The sequence below is a fragment of the Pseudonaja textilis genome, chromosome Z (genome assembly GCF_049901715.1).
Source record: "Pseudonaja textilis isolate UNSWEBS1 chromosome Z, rPseTex1.2, whole genome shotgun sequence".
NCBI classification, from domain to species: domain Eukaryota; kingdom Metazoa; phylum Chordata; class Lepidosauria; order Squamata; family Elapidae; genus Pseudonaja; species Pseudonaja textilis.
The window spans coordinates 3,779,719-3,803,197 of record NC_142008.1 but is presented as its reverse complement, the minus strand read 5'-3'; the positions used below and the strand labels follow the sequence as shown (position 1 = coordinate 3,803,197).

The following is a 23,479-nucleotide window of genomic DNA, read 5'->3' as shown; positions in this document are numbered from 1 at the left end:
CAGGTTAGTGGGGTGGGGACGGAAGGGGGATTTTGCAGTAACCTTCCCCTGCCATTCTCACCAAGCCAAGCCATGCCACGCCCACCAAACCATGTCCACCAAGCCATGCCACAGAACTGGTAGTAAAAATGTTTTGAATCCCACCACTGATCATAAGTCACCATTGTAACTTTAAACAGTCACTAAATGAATGACCAGAGGTCATTTTATGAGTCCTACATTGCCTAACAAGCAGATTTACAACCATTATGACTTGGAACCATGGTGGTCATGTTATTCCAATATGGTTGTAAGTAGTGGACTAGCTGCCCTAAACCATTCTCAACTGGGAAAACGAACCATTGGGATCCCTGTACTGAATTTTGGAGGCAAGATGACGATCAAAAATGGTTCCCTTTCCTTTCCCAAAATTAATCACACAGACCTCGATATCCAGAAATGTAGAAGTGTTTATTTTTGAAAATATTTACACTGTATTTCAACATCACATAAAAATTCTTGGAGAGCCTAACTAGATCACTCCAGTGTAACAACTTTTTCGAACTAAGTTGCCATTCATCGCTTCCTTCATTTTGAGTAATTTTTAATACAAAGTTTCCCTTTATAAAACAAAACTGTAATTTTTGAGGCTTGGGTCCAAAACCAGAGCAATGACTCTGTTATAGGTCACAGATTTTCTCCTTCCCCTTTAAATCTCACCTCAGACTAGTCCAAGGTTTTCAAACTTGACAACTTAAAAATGCGTGGACTTCAGTTCCCAGAATTCCCCAGCCAGCATTCAAAGACTCTAACTCCCAGAATTCCCCAGTCAGCATGTGTGGACTTCATCTTTCCCAATTCCCCAGCCAGCCATGGGAAGGGGAATTGGATTCTGGGAATTGAAGTCCATTCATCTTAATGTGCCCAAGTTTAAGAAATATCAACAACCATTCTATGCATCTGATGAAAACTTCTGCCTTTGAATAAAACATTAGTTGGAAAGGGGGCAATCAGATTCCTCTTGAATTTTGGCTATTATACACTAACATAGTTCATTCAGACAAATATGCAGGGTAGCCTAAAACCTTTGTTTCTAAAGGTGGAAACAGATGTCCTCACCGAAGCTCAGCTATGTTTCTCCACACAGTCAAGAAATATTGAAAAAGCAGATGTTTTAGAAATCTACCTTTCTATTTCAAGACTGCTAATGCAGTACTTCCTAAAAATAGAGTCACCTACACAGGAAAGGAGTGGGTCAGAAAAGTCAAAATGGCTGACAGGAAAAGCAGAGGTCTCTAAACTTGGCAACTTTTAAGACTTGTGGACTTCAACTCCCAGAATTCTCCAGCCAGCTATGCTGGAGTTGAAGTCCACAAGTCTTAAAGTTGCCAAGTTTGGGGACCCCTGGTGCAAAGCCCCATCTGCTTTAAACAAGCAATGTGAGTTATGTAAGAAAAACAAGCTAACATGAAGGAACTCTAAACATGGCAACTTTAAGAGCTGAGGACTTCAATTCCCAGCCAGCCATGGGAAGGGGAATTGAATTCTGGGAGTTGAAGTTCACAAGACTTAAAAGTTGCCAAGGCTGGAGACACTCGGCTTATACCACGAGGTTGCAGCCCTATGCTGACTTTTTTTAGCCCCTACAGCTGTGCTTCTTAAGCCACCTGACCCAATGATCCTTTTCCTTTGGCTGTTCTCAAATAATGTCACTACCCCTACAAAAAACAACCCTAGACAGTAGTTTTACACAAGCATCTCAGCAAAACACACTTACACTGGTTTCCCTTTTCACAAACAGAATTACTGCTGCATGAACTTTCAAAATAAGCCCATTTGACCAATTCAAGGCATTCTTAAGGGCTAATCATGCCCTCTGAAGTAACTCAAAAACACTGCCTTGTGCAAAAAAAAAAGGTGGCAGGAGTTTAACTATAAGCAACAACGAAACAAAGCCACAATCATAGAAATCTCAGCAGCATTCATGTGTGTTTGCAAGAGTTTTTTTTTTGCAAGCACCAGAAGCAATGGATGGAAACTAATCAAGGGAAGAGGCAACCTGGAACTATGGAGAAAATTCTCCCGGAAGTTGTGGGTATTCCATCAATGGAGGTTTTTAAGAAGAGTTTGGATAGCCTCTTGTCTGGAATTGTATAGGATCTCCTGTTTGAGTAGGGGGTTGGACTAGAAGACCTCCAAGATCCCTTCCAATTCTCTTCTGTTATTCTGCATCCCATTAGATTCAGCATAGATTTAACTACCCTTGACCAATTATAGAAACCAAGTTAGTTCAATTAATATTTCAGTAACAAACCACCAGGGAAACCAAGAGGTACAAATAGTCTTTGACTTATGACCAAAATTGGGGCTGAAACTTGTCGCTAATTAAGTGAGTTATGTCCAATTTTATGATTTATTTATTTTTTGCTCTGGTTGTTAAGTAAATCGTTCAGGGAATCTGGCTTCCCCCATTGATTCTACTTGTCAGAAGCTAGCCTGAGAAAGTCAGAAATGTGATTATGTGATCTGGTGACCCTAAACTTATCCTGAAGGCTGGTTGCTCAGTGGCCAAATTCTGATGATGATACTGGCTGTGACGGTGTGAGAACTGATTGCAAATCAGGGTTTTTTTCAGCACCGGTGTAACTTTGAATAGTCTCTAAACAAGTGGCTGTAAATCAAGGATTATCTGTATAGGCTAGAGCGGAAAACCATAGCAAGCTACTTTAATTCTATTGCCAAGAAAGTTGCAAAAACTCCCCCCTAGGAGATATATAAATGTATATTTCATTCAACATCATGCCAAGCCTTCGTGCAGTTTTCTAGCTTTTCTATTAGCAGGCTGTATAAACCACCCAACATCAACCACAGTTTAGCAAAAATCTGTAAAATCTAATCTCTGATGCTCACTAAAAAGATGGCTGTTTTTTTTTTCATCCTAAAAGCAACATATCTAATTTCCTGTCATTTTCTTCTTCTTCTTCTTCTTCTTTTACTCTTGAGTAAACATGTATTGGAGCCTTCTGAAGAATAGATTTCCCTGCTTTGTGAAACTAGAGGCATAGATTTTTTATTCATTAAAAAATACAATAAAATATACTTGTTTATCTGTTCCTTTGGGCCCACGATTAGCAGATTCTGCATGCTTAATGTGCCTGGGTGAAAAAAAAGCACAAAGCAGCCACGATAGACTGTGTCCAAATCCAGGACGAAAAATAAAATCCCACCCCCCCTGAAAAATATAGAGGGGAAGTCACAAATTGGAGAGTCAGTTGGGGTTAAAGGCACCAGGCTAGAAACTAGGAGACAGTGAATTCTAGTTTTGCTTTATGCACATAGCCAGCTGTGTCATCTTGAGCTAATCACTCTAGGAAGGAAACAATGGCAAACCACTTCTGAAAAATCTTGCCAAGAAAATCGCAGAGACCTCTTCAGTCAGTCCCCAAGGATCACCTTATGCGTGCGAGTCATTTTTTTTAAAAAATGGACTCAGCAAAGTGATTAAACAGAAGGCGGGGGGGAATCTAGTTCATAAATACCATATAAATAAATAATTTTTATTAATTCTTTTTGAAAGGCTAGAGTACTGGGGAAAAGAAAGGAAAAAGTTGAGATGAGAGTTTGGTATAGTGGTTGCAGCTAACCTAGAAATTGGAAGGCTGTGAATTCCAGTTCTACCCTAGGCACAAAACCAGCCAGGTGACTTTGGACCAATCCCCTGGAGACGGTGAGTTCTAGTCCCGCCTTAGGCTCGAAAGCTGGTTGGGTAATTTTATGCCAGTCCCTCTCTCTCTCCCTCAGCTCAGTCCTACCTCACAGGGTTGTTGTAGGGAAAACAAGGGATGTTAGGGTGCCTTGAGGTGCATAACAGAGACAGGATATAAGTGAAAAATAAATGGTGGTTTTTTTCAAAGAGGCAGGCCTTCACAACTGCATTTTCCTGGCTGCCATCTCGACGTTTTGAAACCCGCCATTTCCTTGCAGTGTCTTACTTGGTAATTCTTTCCAGCCAAAGATTTAGGATTTTGGACAACAAGGGAAGGTTCCTCGCTGATATTTCCTTTCCAATTCTGCTTCTGCCCACTGTTCCCACTTAAAAAAAACAACAACTGCAGTTCCTCTGGGAGAAAAAGAGCATCATATCAAAGCGAAGAGTTTTCTCTGGAGAAATAAACCCCAGTTGCTTTTTTTGGGAATTAAAAACGGGAGGGAAATATAGGTTCGAAAGAGAAGGGAGAAAACCACAAGGGAAAACAGATCTTTCCAGATCAGTGATTCTTAACCTCGGACATTTTAAGAGATACAGACTTCAATTCCCAGGATTCCCCCGCCATCTTGGGTGGACTTCAGTTCCCAGAGTTTCCCAGTAGGAATTGGTGGACTTCAAATCCCAGAATTCCACAGCTAGCTTGAGTGAACTTAACATCTCCATTGCTGGCTGGGGAATTCTGGGAGTTGAAGTCCACTTGTCTTGAAGTGGCCAAGGTTGAGAAACACTGCTTCTAGGCTGATCAAGGGGCTTTGGGATTGTTCACACAGCCGCAGTTTGCTTTATACTGTGAAAGCTAATCCTTGTTGGAGAGGTGGGCATGGACATGGCACGGGCCACGCGTACCCGGAGGGAGTGATGGTCTTGCCAACGGTGCCACCTTTTTCGAGCTGCAGAGCGCACCTGGAAAATCCCCCCAAAAGAGAGGAATCTGGTTAGTGGTCCTATGGGCTGGGCCCGGTGACGCTTCTCTGAAGTGAAAACAAATCAGAATTACCTCAGTAAAAAGTGTGAATACTTCAATATACATTTCCCTCAGTTTCCCCTTTTCATATGTACATTTTTTGCCAATATTTGTAAAAAAAAAAAAACAAGCCCACTAAGATTTCTACTATGCCCAGGTAGTCCTTGTGTTATGACCACAATCGAGCCCAAAATTTCTGTTGCTAAGCAAGACAGAAATTTTGCGAAGTTAGTTTGCACCATTGTATGACCTTTCTCGCCACAGTTAAGTGAATCCCTCAGTAACACGGTTTGTTAAGTGAATCTTGCTTCCCCATTGGCTCTGCTCATCAAAAGATCGCTAAAGGGGAACACATGACGACTCTGGGACACTGCAACCGTCATAAATATAAGTCGTTTGCAACAGAGGTGGTATTCAGCAAGTTCTGACCAGTTCTGGAGAACCGGTAGCGGAAATTTTGAGTAGTTCGGAGAACTGGTAAATCCCACCTCTGACTGGCCCCGCCCCCATCTAGTCTCCGCCTCCCGATTCCCAGCTGATTGGCTGGGTCTTCTTTGATTGCCCTGCACAGGAGAACGGAGCTGGAAAGCAGGTTCGTGGGGTGAGGAGGGAATGCGGATTTTGCAGTAACCTTCCCCTGCCACGCCCAAGCCACACCCACCAAGCCACACCATGCCCACCAAGCCACGCCCATAGAACTGTAGTAAAATTTTTTTGAATCCCACCACTGATTTACAAGCGTCCGAATTTTGATCATGTGACTATGGGGATCGTTAAGTCATTTTTGTCAGTGCTGCTGAAACTTCAAAGTCACTAAACTAATGGTTGTAAGTTGAGGAGTACCTATACCTGTATCATTTTGTCCTGACTTTTCCTCCAAATATTGAGGGATCTGAGGAGAATGGGTTCCTGCTGCATCCCATTTTCAAGGGGAATCGCCCTGCCTCAATGGCCCCTTGTATCATCCTCAAATTTATGACATTCACACCACTGCTAGTAGCAAATAAATACACCCCCCCTCCCTGATGGAGTTACCAGAGAATTACTAGTAGTTCTTCTCTTACTACTGTTTATTTAAAGACCATTCATTCCATTACAACGGAACGTGAAAAAGTGACTTAAGGTATGTTTTACTCTTAAAATCGTTGCAGCATCCCCGTGATCACGTGATCAAAATTAGAATGCTTGGCAACTGGCATGTACTTATGACAGTTGCAATGTTCCACAGGGTCACATGATCTCCTTTTGAGACCTTCTGACATGCCAAGTCAATGGGGAAACCAGATTCACTTAACAACCATGCTACCAACAAGAACTGCAGGGAGTCATTTAGCAATTGCGGCAGGAAAGGTTATAAAATGTGGCAAAATTAACAATTACCTTGCTTAGCAGCAGAAACGTTGGGCTCAGTTTGGGTCATAAGTCAAGGACTACCTGTAACTGTTTTAATTAGAGAAAATAATATATCTAATTTTGTTTCTAGAAACCACTTCTTGATTTTATGCTCAAGATAGAAAAAAAATTAGGTTTTGCTGATTACTTTGTATTTACTAGTATTTACTACGTATGAAAAAGTAAAAAAGTTGAGGCTGTAATTTTATTTTGTATTTTACTGCATTGAAAAATGTTGGAAGTCAATGCTTTTTTTTCCTTATTCGTTTTCCCCTTCATCCCACAATTCTTCCCTTCTCACTTCATTTATATTTCATATAATGATAATCGTAACAAAAGGTTACTTATATTAAATATAATATAAATATTCTTTTATTAAAGGTAACCATTTTTAATATAAAGATAGATTAAATATAATATAAATAATATATTACAATATATTATATTTAAGACATCTTTATATTAAAAAGAGAAAATGAGTAATCCCACAGATATGGTTTTGAGGGCAGATATTGGAATCAGCTCACCATGATGAAACTTACCCCTTCCTATAGCAGATAATAACTCATTTTTCACTTATCTTTCATTTCAATCTTCCCTATGTACAATTAATGGTGCTCTTTTTGGAGTGATTGGAGAATAAATTCCTCTAATAATTCACATGTTGTTTTTTTGCAATCCACAAACAATTTCTTTTGGTTTAATAAAAACAGAGATAATGCAACTTACCTCGCTGTTTAAGAAGCAGTAAAACACAGACACAAAAAAACCCTAGAAAAAAGATTAATATTAAGAGATGGATTTTTCGCTCCTCGGGATAAAAAAAGAGAAATCATTTACAGGAACAAGAGTACTTGTGTGAAGTTTAGATGCAAGCTTTTACATATTAAGAGGTATCTTCCCCAGCCTGGCAGTTTCAGAGAAGTTTAAACTTCTCCCAAACTTGTTTAAATTTTAGGCAAAATCTAATGATGGTTTACAGTGGTGTTTCCTAACCTTGGAACATTGTAGATATGTGGACTTCAACTCCCAGAATTCCCCAGCCAGCTATGAAGTCCACAGATCTTTAACTTTTTTCTAAGATTGAAAAACACTGATCTATAGATATGAGCAACCTCAGCTGAAGAATTTGGTTTGTATTCTTTTAATTACAATTCTACTCTCTATTAGCAGTGCTGGATTTTAGATGCAAGAAACTAGTTTAAGTAATATATTTCAAATATAGATGATAAGGACAGAAATTATAACCCAGACCTTCACATACAGAGATCCAGTTTTTGAAATGAATGCTGAACAAAATTTTGGAGATCTATTCCGTGGGACCTTGAAGGTCTTCTAGTCCAACCACCTGCTCAAGCAGGAGATCCTATACCAGTAGTGGCTAATCTTTTTAGGCTCCTGTGCCAAAAATTGTGTGCGTGCTTGCGTGCCAGCACCCAGAAGGCAACGCGCCCCCTCCCGCCCCCTGCGCATGTGCATGCAATCCCCCTGCCTCCCTTACCTGCACTGCGCCTCACAGCTGATTTTTCGGCTGGGTTGAGGCCTTTTTCGGCCTCCCAGAGGCTTGAAAAAAGCCTCTGCAGGTTTTGCAGGCCGAAAGTGACCAAACTGGCCTATTATTCGGCCTGCAAAGCCTGCAGAGGCTTTTTTCAAGCCTCTGGGAGGCCGAAAAAGCAGCCAAAAAATCAGCTATGAAGTGCACGCATGTGCAGTGAGGTAATTTTGCCTGCGGCTTGTGTGCCGGCACAAATGGCCCTGTGTGCCACCTATGGCATGTGTGCCCTAGGTTCGCCATCACAGCCCTATAACATTTTCAGACAAAGCTCTGTCTGATTTTTTTCCCAAAAACCTCCAGTGTTGGAGCATCCACAACTTCTGGAGGCAAGTTGTTCCACTGATTAATTGTTCTGTTAGAAAATTTCTCCTTAATTCTAGATTGCTTCTCTCCTTGATTAGTTTAGATTCGTTGTTTCTTGTCTTGCCTTCAGGTGCTTTGAGGAATAGCTTGACTTCCCCTTTTTTCTGGCAGCCACTGAGATATTAGAAGACTGCTATCATGTCTCCTCTAGTCCTTCTTTTCATCAGACTAGACATACTCAGTTCCTGCAACTGTTTTTCATATGTTTTAGCCTCCAGTCCCCTAATCATCTTTGTTGCTCTTCTCTGCACTCTTTCTAGAGTCTTAACCTCTTTTTTTACATCGCGGTGACCAAAACTGGATGCAGCATTCCAGGTGTGGCCTTACCGGAGCTTTATAAAGCGGTACCAACTTCATGGGACCTTCATGGATACTCATTTCCTGCTTCCACACCACTTACCTGAAAAGACTGCAAGAAGGAATTGAAGTAGATGAAAAAGATCTGGGATATGTCATCTTCTCCCGGATTGACAAAAAATAGCATGTAGGTAATTCCCAGAAGTGGCAGGAGGACTAACGTGGCTTTGACTGCCTTCCTGTTAAAGACAAGTCAGGGATTAAGTATCGCTCAAGGTTGACCGCCATTGACCAAGATCCAGACCCACCATACTCCCAACCTATCCATTGCTTCTTGTCCTGCCTTTGGATGCTTTGAAGAGCCCTGTTGGCGCAGTGGTTCGGATGCAGTATTGCAGGCTAACTCTGCCAACTGTCAGCAGTTCGATCTTCACCGGCTTAAGGTTGACTCAGCCTTCCATCCTTATAAGGTCGGCAAAATGAGGACTCAGATTGTTGGGGCAAAAGGCTGACTGCAAACTGCTTAGAGAGGGCTGTAAAAGCACTATAAAGTGGTATATAAGTCTAAGTACTATTGCTATTCCTTCCTTCCTTCCTTCCTTCCTTCCTTCCTTCCTTCCTTCCTTCCTTCCTTCCTTCCTTCCTTCCTTCCTTCCCTTTCCATCCATCCATCCCAGGTCAAAGTTGACTCCTTCCATCCTTACAAAGCCTTCCATCCTTACAAGGTCGGCAAAATGAGGACCCAGATTGTTGAGGGCAAGAGGCTGACTCTGTAAACCACTTAGAGAGGGCTGTAAAAGCACTATAAAGCGATATATAAGTTTAAGTGGTATTGCTATATGCAGCCTTAAATTATGAGAAGCGCTTTAACCAATGTTTCCCAATCTTGGAAAGATTGTGAAGCGGTATATAAGTCTAACTGCTATTGCCCCTCCACCCTTCCTTCCTTCCTTCCTTCCTTCCTTCCCTCCTTCCTTCCTTCCTTCCTTCCTTCTTTCCTCCCTCCCTCCCTCCCTCCCTCCCATCCATCCATCCATCCCAGCTCAAGGTTGACTCAGCCTTCTTTCCTTCTGAGGTGGGTAAAATGAGGGCCCAGATTGTTCGGGGCAAGAGGCTGACTCTGTAAACCGCTTAGAGAGGGCTGTAAATGCACTGTGAAGCAGTATATAAGTCTAAGCGTTATTGCTATTTGGAGAATAGTTTGACCCCCTTGTCTTTGTAGGAGCCCCTCAAATATTGGAGGGTTGTCTCATGTCTCCCTTAGTCCTTCTTTTCATTAAACTAGACATACCCAATTCCAGCAATCGTTTTTTCGCACGTTTTAGCCTCCAGTCTCCTAATCATCCTTGTTACTCTTCTCTGCACTCTTTTCTAGACTCGTCTCAACATATTTCTTATAGTGTGGAAACCAAAACATACCATACAGGTATTCTTCAACTTACAAGCATTCATTTAGTGACTGTATGAAGTCATAACAGAACTGAAAAAGTGACTTACAACTGTTTTCCATTCCTACGACCATTCTGGCATCCCCATGGTCACACGATCAAAATTTAAATGCCTGGGATCATGTTATCACCATTATTGGCAAGCAAAATTCAATGGGAGAAACTAAATTCACTTAACAACTGAGGTGATTGGCTTAATGACTACTGCAACAAAAAGGTTCTGAAATTGGATGCAACTTAGCAAGTTCTGATCTCAACTGTCGTCATAAGCCGAGGTCCACCTTTAATACTGTACTTACCTGTATTGTATGGTTTCCGATGTGGTTGAAGCTCTCAGTTTTGTCATTAGAATCCTAACTATGTTAAACAGGAACACAAAATTTATCTGCGAAAAGGAAAAAAAAAAGAAGAGATAACCAGATTAACAAACTTCAGTAGCAGACGTGGTTCTGACCAGTTCTGGAGAACTGGTAGCGGAAATTTTAATTAGTTCAGAGAACCGGCCAATAGCACCTCTGACTGGCCCTGCCCCCATATAGTCTCCACCTCCCACTGAGTCCCAGCTGATTGGCTGGGTCTTCTTTGGTTGCCCTGCACAGGAGAACGGAGCTGGAAAGCAGGTTAGTGGGGTGGGGAGGGAATGGGGATTTTGCAGTAACCTTCCCCTGCCACACCCCCAAGCCACACCCACAGAACCGGTAGTAAAAAAAAATTGAATGCCACCACTGTTAAGTAGGGAATAAAGACAACTGGATAAATTTTCTGTGCTTCTCTTCACAGAAGAGAGAGAGACTGAAATTAAATTTTCCCCGAGCAAATCGAAATTAAACCATTTTCCACCTTCAGATCAATGCATGGTTCACGATTTCTTTTCGTAGCTGAGAAAATCAAGGCCTTCTGATTTTTTTCGGCAGTCTGAAGGGAGAATGGATATTACGTGTGACTGCACCTGATTTTATAACTCGTTTTTTGTGGCAGCAGTTAATTGAAGGCAGAATTCATTAAAGCAAATCAATTGCCCATAAATGGCATCTATTGCTGGAAATGTTGATTTCTGCAAAAAGCAAATCGTAAATCATGAACATGCGACCGCTAAAATATTGCCAAACATGATCACATGAATGTCAGAACGGGACCAACAGTCACAACTTCTAATGTGGGTTTGAAATAGCCCTGGGGAGATCAGTGGTAACTCTGAACAATCACTAAGTGACCAGTTGTACATAGAGGACTAACTATATTTATTTGTTTTACTTATTTTATTTATTTATGAAGCTGATATACTACCCACATCACCTGGAGTCGACTCTAGGCAGCTGATAATTAATAAAATAACTATATGTAACATTTCAAACCATTTTTCACACTTATAGAATTCTTTATTGGCCAAGTGTGATTGGACACTTGGCCAATAAAGGAATTTGTCTTTGGTGCAAATGCTCTCAGTGTACAAAAAAGAAAAGATACATTTGTCAAGAGTCAAGAATCATCAGGTGCAACACTTAATGATAGTCATAGGGTACAATAAGCAATCAAATCATACTGGGAAATAGTCAATATAGATCGTAAGGATACAAGCGACAAAGTTACAGTCATACAGTCACAAGTGGGAGGGGATGGGTGATAAGGAGTGATGAGAAGATTAATAGTGATAGTAGTGCAGACTTTGTAAATAGGTGAACAGTGTTGAGGAAATTATTTGTTTAGCAGAGTGATGGCGTTCGGGAGAAAACTGTCCTTGTGTCCAGTTGTTCTGGTGTGCAGTGCTCTATAGTATCGTTTTGAGGGTAGGAGTTGAAACAGTTTATGTCCGGGATGTGAGGGGTCTGTAGATATTTTCACATCCCTCTTTTTGACTCCTGCGCATACAGATCCTCGATTGAAGGCAGGTTGGTAGCCATTGTTTTTTCTGCAGTCCTAATTACCTTCTGAAGTCTGTGTCTGTCCTGTTGAGTTGCAGAACCAAACCAGACAGTTACAGAGGTGCAGATGACAGACTCAATAATTATGACCACTGCAGCAGCCTCATGGTCATGTGATCAAAATTCAGACGCTTGGCAACTGACTCACATTTATGACTGTTGCAGCGTCCTGGAGTGTGTGTGTCATGTGATCCTGCTTGGCGACCTTCTGACAAGCAATGGGGAAGCCAGATTCACTTAACAACCATGTTACTAACTTAACAACAGTGATTCAGTTAACAATTTTGGCAAGAAAAGTTGTCCTGGGAAATGTTGGATGGCCCTGGCCCTATCTCTGCTTCTGAGACTCCATCAGAGCTTTCCCCAGACTCCAGGACTGGCCCAAGTTCCTCTCCAATCTCCTCATCGTCTGAGTCTGCCACCAGCTCCACTGGCCAGCCACAACAACTTCCCCTTGACTTTGCTTTTCAGAAGCAGGCTGGGAAGATTACAAATGGTGGAATGTCATAAACAAATGTTCCTAAATGAGTGACAATTGCCAAATTCTCAAATCATAATCACAGGACTGCAGGGTCATTGCTAAGGTCATAAGTGTGAGGAACGATCGTAAGTCACCTACTGTTCTGACTCAAGCCTTGTTCGAATTAAACAAATACAAACTGTGTATAAAAGCAAACTTATTTTAACGCGGTGCTGGGAATTCAGGGCATTCCCAGCCGAAAGACATTTAAACCTAATTGTTCGATATCAAAAGCAAGCCATTTCAAGGTTGCAAAAGGCTGCCAAGAACAGAAGACTAATTACTGATTAAATACCCACCGATAGAAGTTTCAAAAACAAACCGGAGTAAGCAGGGCTTCAACGAGGACTCTGAGTCTAAAGAACTCCTTTGCTTCCTGCAAAGAACACATCCCCAAGGGCTGGTTTTTATCCCTTATGGGAGGGGCAATCACCTCCCAGCCTTACTCCCGAGACACCCTTGCTGCTTCAGCTGCTCTTTCCTTTGAGCAGCCCTGCGCACACGCGCACTGGGCATAGGCTCCTCGGGGGCCTCTTCATCACTGCTGCCAGACTGCACAAGCTCTGAAGGCAGCATTCCACCCTCAGGTGGTCCTGGCCCCATCCTTGCATCTCACGCAGGCTCCTCGTCTGAGTCCTTGCTATTAGAGACCTCTGACACCTGCACCTGCTACCGGCGAACCACAACACCTACACAAGATGTAGGCTATGTGCAAAACCATCCCTTCCCGGCCCGTGTAAAAATGGTCTTCCTTGACACCGGTTCCTGGTGCCAGAAAAGTTGGGGACCGCTGATTTAGGGGAAGAATAATCGGCAATGTTTCAAGTCGTGAGTTTCGAGTAAAAGCTTATTTCCTGATGGCCTTGCGGTGTCCTTCAGCACAAGAGGAGAATCGATGGGGAAATCAAGACCTCAAAGATATCCGAGCTCACTCTTTGCATTCAAAGAGCTATTTTAGAAATCCTTTTAGAAGGATGCCTTTAGGGCTTCTTAGACAGAGGCACCTGGCAGCTACAAAAGTCTCTTTTGTGAACTAGTGGGGAGCTGAAGTACTGTTATTAACCTGCGTCTCTTCAGAGCCGGCCAGGGAATTGCTGGGAGTGAAAGACGAGAGCAGTATACAGAAAAATATTATTTCACACGGAACACAAAATAGGTTTGATTCTCCACTTGGAGTGAGGTTCAGCGATGCTATTTGAGCTAGTCTCTCTTTCAAGCTATACAAAAGCCAATACAAAAATTTATGCCACCAGATAAAGACTAAATGCACCAATTATCACATTAAACAAGAAGAAAACCTTCTACGCACCAATTCCCCCCGAGCTTTTTATAATTTTGTAAACAACAAACTAAAAGACTCAAGGTCCACCCCACCCCTGAAAGGACCTAATGGTAAAGACTGGAACAATGACACCATCAAAGCAAACCTCTTTAACATATTCTTTGGTTCAGTATTTGTAAACAGCAATGGATCATGCCCAGTATTTCCTAGTCAAACCACAGACAGCTACAATGATCTAATGCATATCGATTTTACAGAAGACAATGTTGAGAAAGCACTACGCAATCTAAAACCATCTCTATCTATTGGAATGGGTGGAATATGTGCCTACTTCTTTAAAAAGCTATCCACTGCCATAGCCGAACCTCTAAGCATAATCTTTGAAAAATCTTTCAGGACCAGCTACTTGCCAAAACTATGGTCACAAGCCATGGTCATCCCCATCTTCAAAAAGGGAGACCCCAGCCTAGTTGAAAATTACAGACCAATCTCTTTATGCTGCGTCACCTGTAAAGTCATGGAATCAATTATTAACCAATCCATTATCCTCCACTTAGAGACAAACAACCTACTCTCTAATAAACAATTTGGTTTCAGAAAAAAACTACCCTGTAATCTGCAACTCTTACACTGCAAAAACATATGGACTACACAACTCGATCAGGGCCAAGCAATAGACACAATCTACATAGACTTTTATAAAGCCTTTGATTCAGTGGTACACGACAAACTACTCCTAAAACTAAAATCTTAAGGTATCTCTGGACACCTGCATAACTGGATAGAAGTATTCCTGTCAAACAGACAACAAATGGTCAAAATTGGGAGTGTCCTATCAAATTCTGTACCTGTCAACAATGGTGACCCCCAAGCCAGTGTTTTAGGACCAACTCTCTTCATACTCTACATAAATGACCTCTGTGATCATATTAAGAGCAACTGCGTTCTCTTCGCTGATGATGTAAAGCTATTCAACACCACAGACAATACTGCTACCCTTCAAAAAGACCTTGACTATGTATCAGAATGATCAAACAAATGGCAACTTCAAATCTCAACAAATAAATGCTCTGTCCTACATATTGGCAAAAATAAAATAAAATCAGAAAATAAAATACAGCCTGAATAGTCAAGACCTTGTTGATGATCCAAAATCTGTCAAGGATCTTGGAGTACTCGTCTCTAATGATCTAAGTGCTAGAGCCCACTGTAACTACATAGCAAAAAAGGCGTTAAGAGTTGTTAACCTAATCTTATGTAGCTTTTTCTCTGGTAATATTACACTACTAACTAGAGCATACAAAACTTTTGCTAGACCAATACTCGAATACAGCTCATCAGTCTGGAACCCACATTACTTATCTGATATTAACACAGTTGAGAAAGTCCAAAAATATTTCACAAGAAGAGTTCTCCACTCCTCTACTCATTGCAGAATACCTTATGCCACCAGACTTGAAATTCTAGACCTAGAAAACCTCGAATTATGCCATCTTCGGTCCGATCTAAGTACAGTATATGAAATCATACATTGCAATGTCCTACCTGTCAATGAATACTTCAGCTTCAACCGTAACAACACAAGAGCAAACAATAGATACAAACTCAAAGTTCATCGCACCAAACTTGATTGCAAGAAATATGTCTTCAGCAAGAGAGTGGTCAATGTCTGGAATACTCTACCTGACTCTGTGGTTTCTTCCCCAAACTCCAAAAACTTTAACCTTAGACTGTCTACTATTGAACTCACCCCTTTCCTAAGAGGTCTGTAGGGGGCGTGCATAAGCGCACCAACGTGCCTACCGTCCCTGTCCTATTGTTTCTTTTATTTTTCTTTTATTTTTCTTATATGTACCCATTTCATGTATTCATAACTATGGTTTTTTTACTTATACCTATGATCTTGTAAGCAATTGACAAAAATAAATAGATTGGGAAACTTCTTTTTAAAACTTAGCAAGATTATTCTAACAGTTCTTCATGGCGACTATCCTAAGTGGTTTTAGTTAGCTTTATTATTAGATTAAAAAAAATTACCCCTCCTTTATAATTTTTTATAAATAATCAAGGTAACAAATTATAAACTTTGGGCCTTCCTTCTTCTATTTTCCTTACAACAACCCTCTGAGATGGGATGGGACGAAAGAGAGGGCCTTGCCAAAGATCATCCAGCTGGTTTTTCATGCATATGGCAGAACTAGAATTCACCGTCTCCTGTGATTGGTCCAAAGTTATCCAGCCAGCTGTCATGCCTAAGGTGGGACTAGAACTCACCATCTCCTGGTTTTTAGCCTGTTGACATTAGCTAAAAAAGATCTAAGAATGATCTATGGAGTAATTGAACAATACATGTGCAAATGGCTCATGTAAATACATACGTGGTCCTGACAAAGAATATTTTGAAATCTCACTATCAGCAGAATGAACGATATTTAGACATTCCTGGTATGAGAACGATTTGGTTTCATCAGGATAGATACACAAGCAGAGATGCAAGTCATTAACTCTATTCATTTCCATATTAAGATCTTAAGATCATCATCCAAAAAACTTCTTGGATGAGAAACACAACATTTTCAAAGAAAGTCCAGTTGCTTATTGGAAAATACAACTTTGGGACAAAACGACATTGGTAGAACCTCCATAGACCTCAAGCTCTTTTGTAGACCTCATTCCAGATTTTGTCTAAGCCTACTATGTAGATTGGGGTGTAAATCTACACTGAGCCAAAACAAACATAATTAAGATTCTTCCAGAGTAAATGGGTCCATCGGTACTAACTAGGTCAAAAGTTCCTTCCCACGTATTTCGTTAAGCCAGTAAAGTTCAGCCTTAAATTGGTCTCAAGAGATCCATCCGATTTCTAACCAAAGGAACATATTTGTAGTTGAGTGAGAAACTAGTAGCAAATATTTCAGAAAATTAAACTGAATCCTTTTAGTGCAGAGATATCCTTGTGTGACCAGCTTTGTGAACCACCCAGCAGAAGTTTTGATTATTTGGCTTTGAATAATTTATGTGCTGTCAGAAGAAAGTTATTCCCCTTACAGCTACCATATTCTTCCATTAGCAGCTTTCTGTGCCATTGTTTTGAGACATGAAGGCTGAAATATCCAAAGGTACTGAGTATATGCCTAGATAAATGAAGGCCTCCTTCTGTTTTAAATATTATTAATTTTCCAAGTTAAATATTCTTGATTTTCTATACCTACAAAGATCAGAACACAGGGAGTCCTCAACTTACAGCCACAAGTGAGCCCCAAATCTCTATTATTAAACGAGACAGTTCTTAAAGTGAGTTTTTCTTCATTTTACAACCTTTCTTGCCACAGTTGTTAAATGAAATCACTGCACTTAAGTTACGGTTGTTAATGAGAGTCCAGCTTCCCAATTGACTTTGCTTGTTGGAAGGTTGCATTGGGCACTGGGACATTGAGACCATCATAAATATGGGTTGGTTATCCAAGTGTAGATATTTTCATAACGTGTCCATGGAGATGCTGCAATAAGTCCTATGTGGAAAATGGTCCTAAGTTATTTTTTTCTCCAATCCCATTGTAATTTTCGAACGGTCACTAAATGAATTGTTGTAAGTTCAGGGCTACCTGTCCCCAAGGATGCTTTTTCAGGAGGCAAGTGGATTTTTTGTTTTTTTCTTTGAAGACCCTTTAGCTTCTTATGCAAGAAGCTTCTTTAGCTCTGACAGGAAAGTGAGGAATGGAAGGATTTATGTTCCTTGCAGAGAGCTGGTCCGAACATTTCCGAAATGTTAGGAAATCAACCCAGAAGCTCGGAGGACGAACTTCTACCCGCACACTGGAATACTGCTATCGTGTCACCCCTCACTCCTTTTTTCCAATTATCATCCTTCTCCTGCTCTCCTTTTCCCCACCTTTCATCTGCTAGCTGAACATTCTGGGATTTATTGGGGAAAAAACTTTTCCATATTTTCAAAGCAGTCACATCATACAGCTGTGAAGCCTCACAACCTCTGGGCCAGGCAGATGCCACCTCATTTGCAAAGAGCTTTTTTTCTAGTATTTGTCTGCAGGCTGATTTGCAAAGGATTCTAACAAAGAAAGGAGACAAAAGGGAATTAGGTCTGTTCTTTCACTCCAATGGGGATTTTCTTTTTCCTGCTGCTTTGGGTTTTATCTGTTATTCTTCCTCTAACTGGGCCTGCCAAATTTCACTAACATGCCAATTAAATATTCTCAGTCCATGGAAGCAGTGACCTATGCTCGCAGCCAATCTCCCAGACAGCCAGTTTTAATATACACCCAAATTAAAATTAAAAAAAAGCAACAAGAAAACAGTGCAAAGACAGATGGATTGCTTCACACCTTTTAACAGGGTTATTTGAGATCAGCTAACAGACAGGAGAGGCATTCTGCTCAAATATTCATCCTTGAGGAACATATCTCATGTAATTATTCTTGCGCTTGTTTGCTGGCCCTTTGTTTAAGCCCAGGCATCACTTGATCTCAATCAACCATGTTAATTAAAGAACCACGATCCAGACCTGGATATGTCACCAGGAAATGCTTATCTTCTTCCAAAAGAAGAGAGAGGGGAAAAAATGGCTTTGTGATTTGATTTAGCTTAGAAGGCCCAGACTATAAAAACGTGGCACAGTAACAGAGCATTTGCAATTAAAACGAAGTATTAAGCAAGGAAAAAAATAGGGGTGGAAAAACCCCAGTCAGTCCATTGCACAAACAAAGAAGCAAGCTTGAAAAAGCTTTGGGAATCAAAGAGACATTGGAATTTTCCAGGTGAATTTTTTTGGGTCAGGAGAGGAAAAGCCAAATAAAAAATATAAAAAGCCATTGCAAACCTGGACTGCATTAACGGACAGATATAATCAAGATCCTGTGAAGTATTGATACCGTTTCAATGCCTTGTAAAAACTACACTTGGAATATTGCATCCAGTTTGGGTTGCCATATTATATAAAAAAGATGTAGATTGAAAGAATATAGGGAAGAGCAACAAAGAGGATAAGGAGGCTAAAACATATGAAGAACAATTGCAGGATTTGGGCACGTCTAATGTTTAATGGAAAGAAAGACCAGGGGGGTGACATGATAGGAGTCTTCCAATACCTGAGGGGCTGCCCCCAAAGAAGAGGCAGTCAAGCTATTATCCAAAGCACCTGAAGGGAGGAGAAGAAGCAACGGAATGGAAACTAATCAAGGAGAGAAGCAACCTAGAACTAAGGAGAAATTCCTTAACAGTGAGAACAATTAACCGGGAGAATAGTTCGCTTTCAGAAGTTGTGGGTACTCCATCAATGGAGGTTTTTAAGAAGAGACAATTTATCTGAAATGTTATAGGGTTTCCTGCTTGAGCAGAGAGGTCCAAGGTCCTTTCCAACTCTGTTATTCTGTTACAATTATTTCTGTATATTTATTTAATTTACATGGCACTGTTTTCCCGATAAGGTGACTCTGGGAGGCTCACAAACAGTAAAAAGGATAATAGAAAACAATTAAAAATGTGCTTCTATGTGTTTTCCCATTTCCAAAGGACAGGAAAATTTGCTCTTTAAATTTGGGCATCACACCAAGACAGGGGTCTTCAAACGTGACAGCTTTAAGACTTGGACTTCAACTCCCAGAATTCCTCTTTCTCCAGTCGTGTTAGCTCAGGAATTCTGGGAGTTGAAGTCCACAAGTCTTAAACTTGCCAAGCTTGAAGACCCTTGCACCAAGATATGGAATTTTCTATTTCCCACTTACTCACTGGCTTAAGGGAGAGACAGTTGCTTTAAAAATGAATCCCAGAGACCAGTTTGGAAGGTTTAGCAAAACTTCTATAGAAAATGGACTTCAACTCCCAGAATTCCCAGTCAGCAAGTAAAAAGTTCAGATGGGATAAATTCTGCATAGCTTCATAAAAATCTCAGAAGTAAAGGACTTACCAGCAGGACAAGAATCACTGGTCCTTGATAGATGTAATCTATATATTTCCCCGGTTCTTTTCCAAACCAGCACCTGCAAATAGATACCGTGCATTAAGGTGATATAGGGAGAATGAAAAACAGCAAAGAGGAAAAACGAATTGATGAAAGGAGAGAGGAAGAATGAAGACCGAGGGGAGAAGCCTGAGAGGGTTTTGGTTGAATGGAGCTGATGAAACGATGAAAAGGATGAAAAATATAGGAAGCAGTGAATAAGCATGTTGACAGCGAGGATGCTTGGTGAACGCAGAAAGGAGCACAGGAATGCTTTCATTTAAATTCTATTTAATTCATTTGTCTTTTCTTCTCTCTTATTTCCGGCTTCAAATTTATTTGACTGGCTATTTTATTATCCTCTGCATTAAACTGCATGCTCACCCTAAGAAAAAAGAACATGAGGAATACACACACACACACACACACACACACACACACACACACACACACAGAGTATTTAACTTACGACCGTAATTGAACATGGAATTATGAACTAAGTCAAGTTGGCTATTAAACGGGCATCCTGTGACTAACCCAATTTTACAACGTTTTTTGGTGTCGGTTGTCAAACGAAAGCCACGATTGTTAAGGGAACCCATTTTCTGCAGTAAATTGGGTGTTTTTTTGGGCAAAATCGTAAATCATGTTCATGTGACTGCAAATGGTGGCAAATGTTTGCCAGTTCCTGAATGCCCAAACTGTCGAACTATTCAATATGTGTATGGATGCAGGGATGGGCTTTGAAAATTTTAGCAATTGGTTCTCTGCCTGGTTACTGGGTGGGTGGGGCCATGGTGGGCGTGGCCTAGTTGGCCTCCTGCATCATGGCCCGGGGGTGGGTGGTTTCGCCCTCCCCGGACTCCGGAGGCTTTCCTCGAACCTCCGGGAGGGCGAAAATGGCCTCCTCAGGCTCTGGAAGCCTTCTGGAGGCTGGATATGGGCCCCATTTTTCTCCCTTGAGCTTTTGCGCGGACCCTGTACTCACCTAGCATCCAAAATGGGCTGCGTGGGGACTCTTGAGAGGGGCGGGGCAGGGTGGGTGGGGCCAGCCAGGGTTGGATTTACCAGTTCGCCAAACCAGCTATTAAAAATGATAACATTAGCTACCGGTTCGCTCGAACCGGGGCGAACCGGTAGCAGCACACCCCTGGTATGGATGTATGAGCTACTGCAGCCAGTCCTCGACTTACAGCCATTCATTTTAATGACCATTCAAAGTTACAACGGCACTGAAAAAAGTAACTAAGGGCCATTTTTCGCACTTATGACCACTGCAGCATCCTCGTGGTCGCATGATCAAAATTCAGGGCGCTTGGCAACTGACTCCTATTTATGACGGTTGCAGAGTCCCAGGGCCACATGACCCCCTTTGGTGATCTCCTGATCAGCCATGTCAGCGGGGAAGCCAGATTCATTTCACAAGTTAACAGCTGCAGCGATTCACTTAACAACGGTGGCAAGAAAGGTCATAAAATGGGGGCGAACTCACTTAACAACATTACGAACTACCTGAATGGATTTAGCAACAGAAATTTTGGGCTCGGCTGTGGCAGTAAATCGGGAACTACTACTTGTATAAATCCCATATATCAAATAAAAGATGTGAAATGTTGTGGTGTTCCTTTAGGAACGATTCTCAGTTATGCCTTTGCTATGCTGGGGATTTGTTTTGCTTTTCAGCTTAATTACGCAAATGAGACTGATGGATGGCCTCTTTTGGCAGATCCAGTCACCATATACTTTGCTTCCGTTCCTTCCTCCACTGTGGCTTTATTAGCACCTCACAGAATCCAAGGCACCCTGGCAATTATTATTATTTTTTCACTCTGATCCTGAGCAAACTCTGAAGAGGCAGCATGGAAGGTTTATGTACCGTGTTTGGCTTCCTACATGCCTTCTTTCATGAAGGAGAATTCATTATATCTTGCATGGAAGAAGCTTCATTTTGAGCCTAACTCTGAGTTTTATTTCTCTCTTTTCTTTCTCTTTTTCTTCATCTCTCTCTCCTTCCTTCCTTTCTTCCTTTTCTTTCCTTCCTCCTCCTCCTCCTCTCCTCCTCCTCCTCCCCCCTATCTTCTCCATCTGACTTTCTTTCTCTTCCTATCTTCTTGACCTTCTCTTTCTCCCCTCCTCCTATCTTCTCCTTCTCTTCTCTTTCTGCTATTTTCTCCATCTTAGCTTCTCTTTCTCCTCCTATCTTCTCGATCTTCTTCTCTTTCTCCTCCTCCCTTCCCCCTCCTCCTCTCCTCCCTCCCTCTCTCCCTGCCTGAAAAACCTGATTTGCAATTGTTCTTCACCCTTAATGACTGTGGTTGCGTTCCTTGATCAAAACTCAAGCATTGGCAATTGCCATATATTTATTATGACAGTTGCATCGTCCCAGGTCACGTGATTACCATTTGTGACCTTCCCAGCTGGCTTATGATAGGCAAAGTCAATTAATTTATTGACTGCATGATTCACATAACAATTTCGGTGATTTGCTTAACAAACATGGCCAAAAAAAGGAGAATGAATTATTATTATTCCTTAACAATGCCTTGCTTAGCAACGAAAATTCTGGTCATAAGTTAAGGACTATAAATGCATGAAGCATTCTTGGCTTGATTTGAATTCATTGTATATTTTTTCTTTTCCACCTTTCTCACAGGATTTTGAAGTAACCATGAAGCCCTCTAAGACCACAAGAGTGTTTCCTTCCCCCCCAACAAAATTAGTAATTTTGAAAATGGCCTAGGTCTGTGATGGCGAACCTATGGCATTTTTGCCACAGGTGACATGCAGAGCCATTTTTCCAGGCATGTAAAGCCCCAGGCAAACTTACCTCACCGCGCAAGCGTGGGCCTCCTGGCTGATTTTCGACCTGTTTGAGACCTTTTCCTGGAAATACAGGAAGTGATGAAATGGGCCTATTTTTCGGCCTGCAAAGGCTGCAGAGGCTTCCCTCAAGCCTCTGGTAGGCCGGAAAAGGCCTCAAATGGGCCAAAAATCAGCTGTGCCATGCAGGTAAGGGGGCAGGGGGATGGCTTGTGCATGTGCAGGGGTGTGGGGGGCGCTGCGCTCATTGCCTTCTGGGTGCTGGCATGCAAGCGCATGTGCACAAGTGAGCAAGCAATTTTTGGCACACGAGACCAAAAGGGTTAGCCATCACTGGCCTAGGTCATTATCCTGATGCAAAGGTAATTTTTGCTGAACTCTTTTTTTCATCAAGTGTGAAAACCTGTTGCATGCAGAAAAACAGGGAGTGGGCGGAGTCATTTTTATACTTACTGCTCGTTTTCATAATAAAGCTTGCAAACAGCCCAGGCAATGATAATGGGGCAAGGAATACCTGCAAGAAAAAAAGGGGTGGGGAAAAAAACAGAATGGAAGTTCTAAGAGACTCCTTCGAAGCTTGGGAGAAAAGGTGTAGGAACTGCCACAAATTCACTACTGTAATGGAGCCTTTTCAGAAGTCTGAAGGAGTAGAGAGGAGCTACGTCAAAGATTTGTTCTCCTAAAAATGCACCCTTTTAGATGTTTGGCTTCAATCTATCGATCCATTTATAAAAGCTTTGCTGTACACATCTGTCTACCCACTCATGAAAACATTCCATTTTCCTTCCTTCCTTCCTTCCTTCCTTCCTTCCTTCCTTCCTTCCTGGAAATATCTCTGAAACAATGACCTAACAGGGGTATAGGTGGTCTAAAATATAATAGTTTCTTTCTTTCTTTCCTTTTTCTTCCTTCCTTCGTTCCTTCCTTTCCTTCCAGGAAATATCTCTGAAAAACAATGACCAACAGGGGTATAGGTGGTCTAAAATATAGTAGTTTCTTTCTTTCCTTTTTCCTTCCTTCCTTCCTGGAAATATCTCTGAAACAATGACCTCACGGTGGTATAGTTTGTCTGAAATATAATAGTTTGTTTGTTTCCTTCCTTCCTTCCTTCCTTCCTTCCTTCCTTCCTTCCTTCCTTCCTTCCTTCCTTCCTTCCTTCCTTGAAATATCTCTGAAACAATGACCCAACAGGGGTATAGGTGGTCTGAAATA

The 23,479-nt window shown here is 41.5% G+C and overlaps 1 protein-coding gene across 3 annotated transcripts in view; it reads right to left on the bottom strand.

Moving 5' to 3' along the window:
- Positions 1 to 434: 434 nt before the first annotated feature.
- Positions 435 to 23,479, bottom strand: part of CRHR2 (corticotropin releasing hormone receptor 2) — a 129,587-nt gene continuing 106,542 nt past the window's right edge. For all 3 annotated transcript variants that reach the window (XM_087917558.1, XM_087917559.1, XM_026718500.2), the window contains 6 exons: positions 22,721 to 22,781; positions 19,415 to 19,487; positions 10,067 to 10,152; positions 8,423 to 8,558; positions 6,834 to 6,875; positions 435 to 4,651 (listed from right to left, as the gene is read on the bottom strand). In XM_087917558.1, coding sequence (XP_087773684.1) covers positions 4,511 to 4,651; positions 6,834 to 6,875; positions 8,423 to 8,558; positions 10,067 to 10,152; positions 19,415 to 19,487; positions 22,721 to 22,781 — 539 coding nt within the window. In that variant the 3' untranslated portion in view covers positions 435 to 4,510. The remainder of the gene's footprint in view (positions 4,652 to 6,833; positions 6,876 to 8,422; positions 8,559 to 10,066; positions 10,153 to 19,414; positions 19,488 to 22,720; positions 22,782 to 23,479) is intronic.